Source organism: Nymphaea colorata, chromosome 4 (assembly GCF_008831285.2).
Source record: "Nymphaea colorata isolate Beijing-Zhang1983 chromosome 4, ASM883128v2, whole genome shotgun sequence".
NCBI classification, from domain to species: Eukaryota; Viridiplantae; Streptophyta; class Magnoliopsida; order Nymphaeales; family Nymphaeaceae; genus Nymphaea; species Nymphaea colorata.
Genome location: NC_045141.1, coordinates 20724848 through 20736869, shown reverse-complemented (window position 1 = coordinate 20736869; position 12022 = coordinate 20724848). Strand labels below are relative to the sequence as shown.

Below are 12022 nucleotides of genomic sequence, written 5' to 3'. Positions count from 1 at the left end.
ATTTTGGAACCTATAATATACTTCACGGTTAGTGCTACATACGCAAACAGGACTTGCATACGACCGATAGATCTTTTGATAGGAAAAATATTATATTATTGAAAGGCATGTTATTATAAGACATGCTTGAAACATACTGTTTTTGTTCCAGGCTAGATTGTGATTATATCAAGTGATTAATTGATGAATGTAAGAACAAGGTGTTATGTTAATTGAAATAGGACAAAGTGTCTTCGAAACACTAACATGTGTGTCAATCACATTATTTTTTTCTTGTCAAACACCCTTTGAAAATACTTCTCCTGACATAAATAAAAAAATATTTTAATGCCGATAAATTCTTTTCGTGTAAGATAACACACCTGTTTATCATTCTAATCGTGGATGTGAATCATAGGTGCTGGCTTAACTGGGCGCGTACACAATGAGCCAGTACTTATATTTAGAATCATTTGCATATAATTGCGGAGGTCAAATGATTTGCTGGATGTTGGTTTTGCAAATATTAGTTTGGGATTATATATCAACTATTAGTAAGGCTTTGATACGAAGAACGACGTGCCTTACAACACGTTTCAAAAACACAATGTTCTTATTATATAAATGTCATGAGATCAACTTTTATTACTCTTTCGTTTGAAATGGCAGAATAGGACCTTTTTTAGCTTCGTATTCACTTGTGAACTTTAGTTCGGATGATCAGCTACTTGCAGAATCTGCCAACTATGATTCGTTTGCTTGGCTCATTTATCAGACCTTATCAGTGATAGATTTAGCTCAGCTCAAGCTCAGCTGGCAAGGAGCTTAGGGGAAGCATGGAAGAGGCTTAAGTTAGTGTTGACCTTACCGGAGCTAGTACAGCGTTGAATTGGTCCCAAATTGAAAATATTGCAAATCATATTTTTATTTTGGGTGAGAGTGATTGAATTTGAAAATAAACTTGTATTTAAATTTGTGGATGCATAAATGGGATGCACCACTAGAGTAAACACATATTCAATCGGGTCAGTACAATACACAGTTGTAGGCAACCATCGTCTGTTTCAAATTTTTGTGACGTGAGAGTGCTGCAAAAAAGAAGACATTGATGAGCAAGTTGAAGCATGACAGGGTACATAGTAAAGACGTGGGAGTGCTACAAGCCATATAACCTAAGAGTGCTACAGGCCCTGTAAGGATGAGAGATTGGATGGAAGTTAGACCTTCTACTAGGTGATGGAAAACCTATTATAATCAAAAGTTGTGGGAAAACACATAGTAGTGAAAGAAAAAAAAATATTAAGATCCACCCACCACAGTTACAAATTCAAATCGAAGATAATGAGATCTTCTAACTGAAGAGTCTAACTTGGTTATTGTGTAGAAAAGCCTGAATTTAACAACTGATAGTGGTGAATAGACTATAAAAAGAAAAACGTGAATGATGTCAAGCCGATCTGAATCCAACCATTATGTCTTTTATAGTTATTTCAGAACGTTAAATCTGAATCATACCATGAGAAAATAACAGTAAGGAAGAAGAAGAAACTCAATTGGAAGAATCGTAACTTCTATGTATTGCTATTGACAACTTTTCATCCTAATATACACGGTAGCAAGAATTTAGGGATATGGCGTTACAACGGTTTCTTTGTTACAACAAAATTTGGAAACAATATCTTGACTAATAAAGAAGATTTTATCTTCAAAATCCAAACTGATTCGGTAGCCATCCTGCTAGTCATCCTACACTCCCCCTCAAGTTGGAGTGTGTAGATTTGTGACACCCAACTTGGCCTTCAAGCTTTGGAACATATCTCTGCCCAATGGTTTTGTGAAAATATCAGCCAGCTGCAATGACGTGGATACATGCTGAGGTTGAATTACTTTTTGTTGAACCTTCTCTCGAACGAAGTGACAATCCAGTTCTATATGTTTTGTTCGTTCATGAAAAAGTGGATTTTTGGAGATATGCAAGGCTGCTTGATTGTCACAATATAGGCTTATTGGTTTGTGATGGTGTACATCTAAATTCTTTAATAGTGCCTTCAACCATACAATTTCGCATGCAGCAGTAGCCATTGCTCGATATTCCGCTTCTGCGGATGATCTGGCTACGGTAGTTTGCTTCTTTGACTTCAATGAGATTGGACTTTTATCGAGAAAAACCACAAAACCACTTACTGATTTCCGACTTCAAGGACAACTCGCCCAATCAGAATCACAATATGCTCTTAACTGCATTTCACTAGATGATGATAGAAAGATACCTTTTCCAGGAGATAATTTTAAGTATCTTAATATACGAAGAGTTGCTTCATAATGTGGAAGTCGTGGTGATTGCATGAATTGACTTAACATATGAACTGAATATGTTATTTCTAGACGAGTAATGGTCAAATAGATCAAGCGCCCTACTAACCTTCGATACATAGCTGGATCTTTAATCGGTTCACCTTCTTCTGGAGTTAGTTTCAGTTTTTGATCCATAGGAAAATCGGCTGGTTTTGCTCCTAATAGACCAGCGTCAGAAAGAATCTCCAATGCATACTTTCTTTGATTTAAAAATATCCCGGATGGCGCTCGAGCAACCTCAATTCCTAGGAAATACTTGAGATTTCCTAGATCTTTTATATGGAATCTGGAGTGTAAGAAGGTCTTGATTGAAGAAATACCTTGCTCATCATTTCCTGTAATAATAAGATCATCCACATACACTAGGATAGCAATAAATTGATTTCCAGAGTGTCGAGTGAATAATGTGTAATCTGTATTGGATTGAATAAAATGAGCATCCTTAAGGGCAGTCATGAGCTTGTGAAACCAGTTACGTGGTGATTGTTTAAGTTCGTACAAGGACTTATGGAGGCGACAAACAGTCGTACTGGAATACTCCCCCTCACGAAGAAGACCTGGAGGAATGGTCATATAAACTTCTTCGTGCAGCTCCCCATGTATGAATGCATTACTAACGTCCATTTGATATAGGGACCATTGACGAGTTGCAGCAACCGCAAGTAAAGTCTTCATGGTAGTAAGCTTTGCGACTGGAGCAAAAGTCTCATGAAAATCAATACCCTCAATTTGTGTATACCCTTTTGCTACAAGTTGGGCTTTGTAGCGTTCGATGGTACCATCAGACCTCTGTTTGACTTTATATACCCAACGACAACCAATTTGAATTTTATTTGGAGGTAGGGTAGTAAGGGTCCAGATGGTATTTTGTTGGAGAGCATGGATCTCATCAGCCATAGCTTGGCGCCAGTGTTGATGTTGCACCGCTTCCGCATACGAGGTAGGTTCAGCATCACTCAAAATAGAGGTTAAAAATGCAAAGTGTTGTGGAGAAAACTTAGAATGGTAAAGATAATTTTGAATAGGATACCATGTACCTGAAGATGGCGTCATGGAGTGAGGATCCTTAGGCAGCGAATCTGATACCATTACGTTTGAGCACACATACTGATTGAGATATGAAGGTGGGTGGCTTGATTTTCGTATGATGGGTTCAGATTGGGATGAAATGGAAGAATTATGATGGTTGACTGGTTCTGTAGAAACGAGATGAGTAGGTGGAATGGATGACGACATTGGTGGAGCTGGCTCGGGCGCACTTACAATTGGAGAGTCACTTTCTTCACTCATATAGTCTTCTTGTGGTGTTGGCAGCACAGGTGAGTTCAAACCATCATCATTTTGAAATTGGAATGGGAACCGGTCTTCGTAAAATACCACATCGCGGCTTATAAAAATTTCTTTGGAGTCAAGATTATAGACTTTATATCCTTTTTTATTTGAAGGATATCCTACAAAAATGCATCTATATGCACGTGTGGTAAATTTATCTCGGTGTACACTCATATTTCGAGCATAACATAGACATCCAAATACACGCAAATCTTCATAGATGGATGTTTTATGAAACAAGAGTTCAAAAGGAGATTTATTATTCAAAATAGGGGATGGGAGACGATTAATCAAGCTGTTAAAATACATTCGCCCCAAAACTTAATAGGTAAGTATGCATGAAAACGAAGCGCTCGGGCGACTTCAAGTAAGTGACGATATTTTCTTTCAACTCTTTCATTTTGTTGCGGTGTCGCAACACATGAAGTTTGGTGTTCGATCCCATGCATATAAAGAAATTCTTGCATATTATTTGCAAGAAATTCTGAACCATTGTCACTTCGAAGACATTTAATTTTGGTATGAAATTGGTTTTCTACCATAGCATGGAACCGAGTGAAACAAGAAAAAGTTTCAGACTTAAAACGCATCAAGAAGACCCAAGTTGCACGAGAGAAATCATCAACTATAGTGAGGAAGTAATGCGCTCCAGTATGTGAGGGCGTGGCATATTCTCCCCAAATATCGCAGTGAAGTAATGCAAATGGAAAACTCGCTCTACTACTACTATGAGGAAAGGGCAAGCGAGAGAACTTAGCTTTATGACAAGCATCACATAGAAATTCTTGCTTGGAAATAAGAACATCAGAATTCAAAGATTGAGTTTTGTCAAACGACGGATGTCCAAGTCTCATATGTCAAACATGAGATTTATTAAGGGAAGAAACAGAAAGAGCATGAGAACTGGCCGGTAATCGTAGATGATACAGTCCGCCGCATAAGCTACCCACTCCAATCAGCCTCTTCGACAAACGGTCCTGAAAGAGACAACAAGATGAGAGAAAAACAGCAGCATAGTCAGTGGTTTTGGTGAGTTTAGGGATTGACAATAGATTGTATCTAAATTCTGGTATGTAAGGTACATCTATAAGTATGAGGTTCGGCTGGAGTTCTATGGTTCCTGTATGAGTAGCTGAAAGTTGTTGGCCATTTGGAAGATTAATAAGGCGAACTTTGGGTAGAGGAATGACATTGGTCATCAAGTGAAGTTGGGGAGTCATATGGTCTGAGGCTCCGGTATCAATAATCCATGGTAAATGATGGGAGGAATTGAGCATCTGCGACGTTTGCAGCAGCAGGTTTGTCATCAGCACTAAGCCATGCCGTTAATTTGCTGAGTTGATCTTCAGTCAGCTGAGAGAGAATTGTAGCAGCAGTAGTGACATTTGCCGAGGATCCATGTTGAGTGTGTCCGCCTTTACCCATTTCAGATGAAGCTTTAGATTTGGGATGGTTAGGCGGGTAGCCATGTAATGCATAGCAGCGTGCTTGGATATGCCTAAGTTGACCACAGTGGTCACATTTTGGACGTGGCCTGTTCTTCATGTACTGTTGTCCTCTTGGCTGAAAGTTTTTCTTATAAGAAGGTAACGAATTTACTGCTAAAGCAATATTTTCAGAACTTAAGAGCTGCGGAACTAGTAGTCGCCGAGTTTCCTCTTGCAACACAAGGGAGTAAACCTTGTTAATATTGGGTAATGGATCTATGGCAAGAATCTGGCTTCTAATGTTGCCATACGATTCATTGAGTCCCATCAAAAATTGATACACTTTCTCACGATCTTGACAGGAATTGAACTCTTTAAAAGCACCACAAGAGCATGTAGGAACAGTAGAATATGAAGCAATTTCATCCCATAAAGTCTTTAGACGAGTAAAATAATTTGGTAAGGAATATTGCTCTTGTCGTAGATCAGAAACCATCTTCTTCAATTGGTAAATACGGGAAGCATTACCTTGAGAAAAACGATCTTGTAGGTCATTCCATACCTCACGAGCCTCATTGGCATAGATAACGCTGTTAGCGATTTCCTTTGAAAGTGAGTTGAGAAGCCATGAATGCACCAAATCATTGCAGCGGATCCAAGCTTTGTAGTCTGGACTGTTTAACGAAGGTTTGGGAATGGAACCATCAATGAACCCAAATTTGTTCTTTGCACTTAAAGCCATCTTCATGGCCCTCTGCCATGTTGCATAGTTGTCACCGACTAAAGGGCTGGTCACAAGGATAGCACCAGGATTATTCGAGTGATGCAGGAGAAAGGGTGACATGTTGGCTTCAATTTGATCATCACCATTATTGTGAACACCCGACGCGGTAGCCATGAGAGCAGGACAAAAAACAGGGCACAACAGAATGAGAAACAGGGCACAACAGAATGAGAAACAGGGCACAAAACTGAGAAACAAAAGAGTAGAAAACCAACTCTCTTACCCACACGGGTGCTCTGATACCATGAGAAAATAACAGTAAGGAAGAAGAAGAAACTCAATTAGAAGAATCGTAACTTCTATGTATTGCTATTGACAACTTTTCATCCTAATATACACGGTAGCAAGAATTTAGGGATATGACGTTACAACGGTTTCTTTGTTACAACAAAATTTGGAAACAACATCTTGACTAATAAAGAAGATTTTATCTTCAAAATCCAAACTGATTCGGTAGCCATCCTGCTAGTCATCCTACATACCATTCCGTTGAAGCAGGTTTGCCATTTGCAAGACTCTTTGCTGAAGCCTTTTAACCTTTTGTTGCTTATTGTAGATAATGAACTGTATACCAAATGGAATCCCACATATACCATGTGGGATTCATTAAAAGAAAATATTTTGAAGGACTGAGGTCCTTGTGGACCCATTTTTGCTATAAATACATCTCTATGTTGTTGCAATAAAAGGATGAGGGCCTACCCCAAGCAGTCATTGTCCTGAAAACGGAGTCGTTGAAGTTCACAATCGTTATATAAGAAAAAGGTGATCCAAAGTTTATTACGGGAAGAACGATCACGTTTCTGAAACACGCAGGTGGAGAAGAGTAAGCAACCTGGTGCTAGTTACATCTTTCTTTGAGTTAGTGTCAACAGGGACGTTTTTTTTTTTTTTTTTTGTGAAATTCGCAGTTCTATTCAATGCTCGAATCAAAATAATTTATGCATTCTTTTGGATAAACAAACAGAAACAAGCATTAGCCTTTGCGTGGTTCTAAAACAATAAAATGGCGGAAAAAGGAAAGAAGCTTTAATTTCCGCGGTCCGCGGGAACGGAGGAGCTAACTCTACGGAGGTCTGGATTTTCTAATTTCTCCAAAGGCCGGATGGGTCTCTGTGTTCTTGGCCTCTGTACGTCAACCTTCAAAGTTTTACCAACTTGTCTGCGGCCAGACCTGTCCTTATGTTCGTTAGCACAATTGGCTGCTCCGGACGACGCGCTTGACTCTTGCGTGCTTCTCCAACGAACCCCTGCCACCAATTCTCTCCCCTTCCCCCTCCATATGAAGTCTCCCTCTTCCCCATGAATTTTCTTCTTAGTCTCTCATCGTCGTGATCATCATGTTCTTAGCTTCTCCGGTGATGGCGGACTCCTCTCCTATGTCTCACTTATTGTCGCATTATTCTTCGCTATCGTTTTCCTTCTCGACGTCCGCCCGTATCAGGGAGTCCTCTGCAGCTTGTATTCGGGCGGTGTTTCAGTCATCATCATCATCTTCTTTTTCTTCCCTGATCGCCACGACCGCCTTCCATAGATCCTCCCTTACCTTGTCTTCTTCATCGGATCATCGTCGGAGAAGAAGGAGAGCACGACTAACAATGGTTCGGGGGAGCGCCAGAGATGACGACGAGGGCGAGCCTTTTGTTGGGGACGATCAATTCGGCCTCTACCCTTGGGATCCTTCCTTGTCCGACAATAGCGGTATCTTTTGCTTTTCGTTCACCGCCATTTGCTCTCCTTTCATATGCACAGATTGGAACGTTCTATTGCGTTTTCGTCTCCTCTGTCATGCGTACGCGGGATTCTTACACCCGAAATAGAATATTAACAATTCCAGAACAAAAAAAATCAAAGTGCTGCTACCTACTAAATTCTTCGAACTTCTAGTCGCGTAAACCAATTGGAACCAATCGAAGAATTTCTTTCCATGAAACCAAGTTCATGTGAAATGTGGTCTGCCATATCGTAGGCTTGCAGCAACACCAGTCAAAGGGCATCCATACGAAACGTTCCGCATAAATCTGTGAAGCTCCAATTCCATGAGACCAAGGATTTCATTCATGGAAAATAGTTATAACGTGAAAAGAAAAAAAGGAGAGCTACCACATGATTGGTTTCTATAGGCAAAGGAATGTTGTAAATCTCATTCCCAAAAATCGAAGTGTTGCCCAACTCTTCGTGGTAGATTGAAGCATTATAGTCAATTAGGCCATCATTGGTGTGTATATGGGAATTTGTTTTTGTTATGGTTGGTTTCCATTAGTTTCTGCTGTTCATATATTACCAGATGGCTCGGTTGTCGAGTGGTTGGACATTTTGTCATGGAATGACTGGTGATATGGACATTTATATGACACGAAACAAGAATGGACTGGAAAGTGGTCGGGTAGGATAAATGAAAATTTATTCGGATAAATATTTAAAACATTGTAATGTCTTTTTTTCTTAACCCGAAAGATGAAGCACGCATGGGATGGTAGAGAGGTAAAGTTTTTTTTTTTGGTTGGTGCATCTATGTACTCAAGAATGTGTAAGCAAATATTGTTAGCGAGTCGAAAGCCACAAGGCAATCATGAAAGAATTTGTCCAAGAGGCTCACTGTCGTCTGTCAAACAAAAATTGCTTCCTGAAGGACTACAAATTTTTTTAGCAGTTTCCAGCAGCTTATTGTATACGACTCATGACTCATGCATTTTCTGACGGCAACGCAATTGGATGTCAAAATTGTTTGTTCCAGAGCTGGAAAAACAAATTTTCTTGGTGTTCCTGTGTTCTTCAGATGTAGCATTCATCTGCCAATGCCATTTGTGCTGTACACGTGTTTATGGATGTGTTGGACGTATTTGTTGGCTCCTATTTTGTACGATTTGAGTTATTTCAATTTCCATACCAGGTGGCTTGTGTTTGTACAATTTGAGTTATTCCAATTTCCATGCCAGGGCTAGTGGACGAGATTCTGGATTGTGTCATGCCTTTATTAATATGGGGTTCTGGTCAAATTTATAGGGGCTAAGTCTTAATTCACATGAACTCAACTAGTTAACTGGACAACTGCAGCTTGTTAAAACTTGGTTTGAAGCTGTGGTTGTAATGGGGCCACAGGTAAGCTATCTTGATCATGACCCATACCTTGGTTACCTACCCTGCATGTCACCTAAAGTTTTACCTTATAGATTAACAGTGTAATAAGTGTACTAGTGCAATCACACATTCAAAAAAGCGGTTTCAGTTGAAAGGAGAAAGCACTAGTGCTGGGTTAACCTTATCCTTCAAGGATCAGGGGAAAATATTTTGTGCCAACATTTGTTTTGGATGGCTAAAATGCTGTTACTTGTGCCCCCGGACTCTCGGAATGCTCTATCACATTCAATGTTGTTGTACTGAAAAATTGGTATATGCACGACCATGGAGTATCCTCATGTCAAGGAATTCAAAACTGTGTCTTATTTGAGGCTAGTATGCTCTCTTATGTAGTGGAGGAATAAGCAGGGACAGATACAAATGTGCATACTGTTGACTGGTTCAAATATCTTTCTCATATACTGCATCCTTTTCTCTCCTGAAAAAAATGTTTTGAGTTTCAAGAATGTCCATTATTTCCCTTATGTTACTCCTAGTAAGTTGAGAGGAAAGAGAATAAAATGTCTCACAAGATAAAGCCTCTCTGGTATGGAGTGATCAAAACTATGCAAACGTTGGCAATCTTACTTTGTGGGTTCTTTCCTTCTATTTATACAATGCAACTGAATGTTTAATAACTGAATGAGCAGAGGTGACATTTTTTTTTTTCAACGTCAATGAGAAGCAAAGCTGATATGGCTTTTAAAACAATGACTAATGTTTCTGCTTGCATTTACAGGTATTCAATGGGTGCAGGATGACAGGGTTACACTTTTTACAACTGATGGGCTTGTGCAAATTGGAGGCTCCCTTGTCCCAAAAAGGGTCCTGTCATATGACGTATGGTTGAATGTTTTTCTTTTCCGATCTTCATTGCCAAAAGAGCACTTTATGATTTTATGAGGCTGCCTTCCCTTTTTCAGCAATGCCTGTTTCGATGACAGTCACAACATACCGTAGGATCTGAAACACAAGGAGCTAATTTAAAGCGGCATTTAATTGCTAGTTGCTAGATATTGCAAGTTAGGAAAAAAAAATTCCTATGGTCGTTGACAATGACATGACAAACTTACGTCTTTTGAGCATGTCATAATTCTTAAACATAATTGGAAATTAACTTCTGTATAGAAGAGGTGCAGGATGTGTTATCCTTGAAAAGGCCATTGAGTTTAACTCTGTAAATTTAGTTACCATCAAGGAATTCCTGGGCCCTTCAACTTTAGTCTAAAGCAGTTGCTTGTTGTTTGATTTGGTGTTAGGCTTTTTCCTCACAAGGACTTCTATCATATATTCAGGATTTTATCATACACTGCTCTTTCACTTTTACAATTAAATTTATTTTCTTTGTAGGGTTTGCTTCCATGCCTAAATCTAGAAATGCATGCAGTAGTGCAGTTTTAGCACTTCATTTACACTTGTTCCTGTTCCAAATGGCACTATCGAGAACCAATGATTTTGATTTATTATATAGATGACTCTCTTTTTGGAGGATTTCCAAATTAATATGAAAATAATTTCTTAGTAAATTTTCATAGCTGTTGTGATAGGTGTTGGGATTTCGTATAGCCACTGTTCTGCATCTTGTTTATTGATCTAGTTACTAGTACAATATTGTTTATATGATTCCTCTCAACCTTTATTCTCGCATCTGCTTGTTGGCAGAAAAATGGAAGAAAGCGAGCAACTCAGAGGCTCCAGCGATTTCAGGAGAGTGACTACATGGATCCAGAGCAGAAACTCTGTCTAGGGGCACTTTTTGATATTGCTGCAACAAATGTATGGGATCTTTGTCCCTTCTACGTTTCAGTTACATACTGTTTTCCATCATCATCTGGCACCTAATGGGTTCATCATATGTAACCATATGCTAGGGGCTGGACATGGGCAGAAAATTGTGCATATTTGGCTTTTGCCGCTCCATTGAGATGCTCAGTGATGTTGTAGAGGATGCAGTATTAGAGCATGGTGGGGAGGTATGTAATCCAGTTCCTAATTTTCTATGCTAAAGCAGCAAAGATATGTGCATTGCATTTTTTATTATTTTGTGATTCCGCATTACATTCCTATATATATCTCTCGTCTTAACTGCATTATTTTTATCATTCTGATAGATTATTGCAACAAAACACAATTTATTTCAAAAATATCATGATGTGTCACTTTTTCCCCAGAAAGATACCATTTCTATGCTGCATATTCTTTTCTTTTCTTTTTTTTTTGTTGAAAGAATGATCAATGGAGTTTAATTTGCGCTGCTTAATGTAAAAGGGTTTGAGTTTGGACCCTCGTGATGAATGGGAAAAAGGTTATTAGCATGTATTGTTTAGATACCTGCAGACGTGACACAGCCACTGTCCTGACTGTAGCATAAATAGCCTTCACTCTTCAGCTTTGTTTGGGAGCTACTTTTGTCGATCCCATACTAGAATAACAGTTCCTACTTGGTTCTCATAAAATATAGCACTGAGTTACTCACTAATATTCATGTCCTGAAGTTTTTCCTCAGTCCATGCTATTTTTCTGTGTCCCAGGTGGTGGTTGCAGAGAAATCCAGCTCTGGCGGCCTGCAGGAGAGGCTTACGATGACTGTAGCAGTTCCACTCTTGTGGGGTGTTCCTCCTGCTTCTGATAGGCTCCACGTTGCTGTTCGAAGTGGTGGTGGCATTGTTGAAAAGGTCTACTGGCAGTGGGACTTTCTATAGCCAATCTTCCCCACTCCCCTTGTATATGAATGTAATTTCTGTACAATTATTTATTCTCTGTGGTCATTCATCCTCTGTATATAACCCTCATGATCTACGTTCAGGCTCTATTTTGCCTTGTAATATTTAGCAGCCCTTATGTATGTATGTGTTCCTAAAGCTATATGCATGTATACCTGCAGACAAAGCTACGTTCATGTATACATGCACTGCATGCTTCAACGAAAGGTGAGGCTCTTTTCTTTTTGTAGCGAGAACCCTTGATAATTGATATTATATGACCCTTCCAATATATCACGAAGGAAAACCCCATGAAAAGCTTA

The 12022-nt window shown here is 39.3% G+C and overlaps 1 protein-coding gene across 1 annotated transcript; it reads left to right on the top strand.

The window, feature by feature from the left end:
- The first annotated feature begins 6921 nt into the window (after window positions 1-6921).
- LOC116252197 (uncharacterized) lies at window positions 6922-11842 on the top strand. Its single transcript, XM_031626312.2, has 5 exons — window positions 6922-7578; window positions 9737-9837; window positions 10660-10773; window positions 10869-10970; window positions 11529-11842. Exons 1-5 carry the CDS (start codon window positions 7218-7220, stop codon window positions 11697-11699), a joined length of 849 nt encoding a protein of 282 aa, XP_031482172.1. The 5' UTR covers window positions 6922-7217; the 3' UTR covers window positions 11700-11842.
- Window positions 11843-12022: the final 180 nt, after the last annotated feature.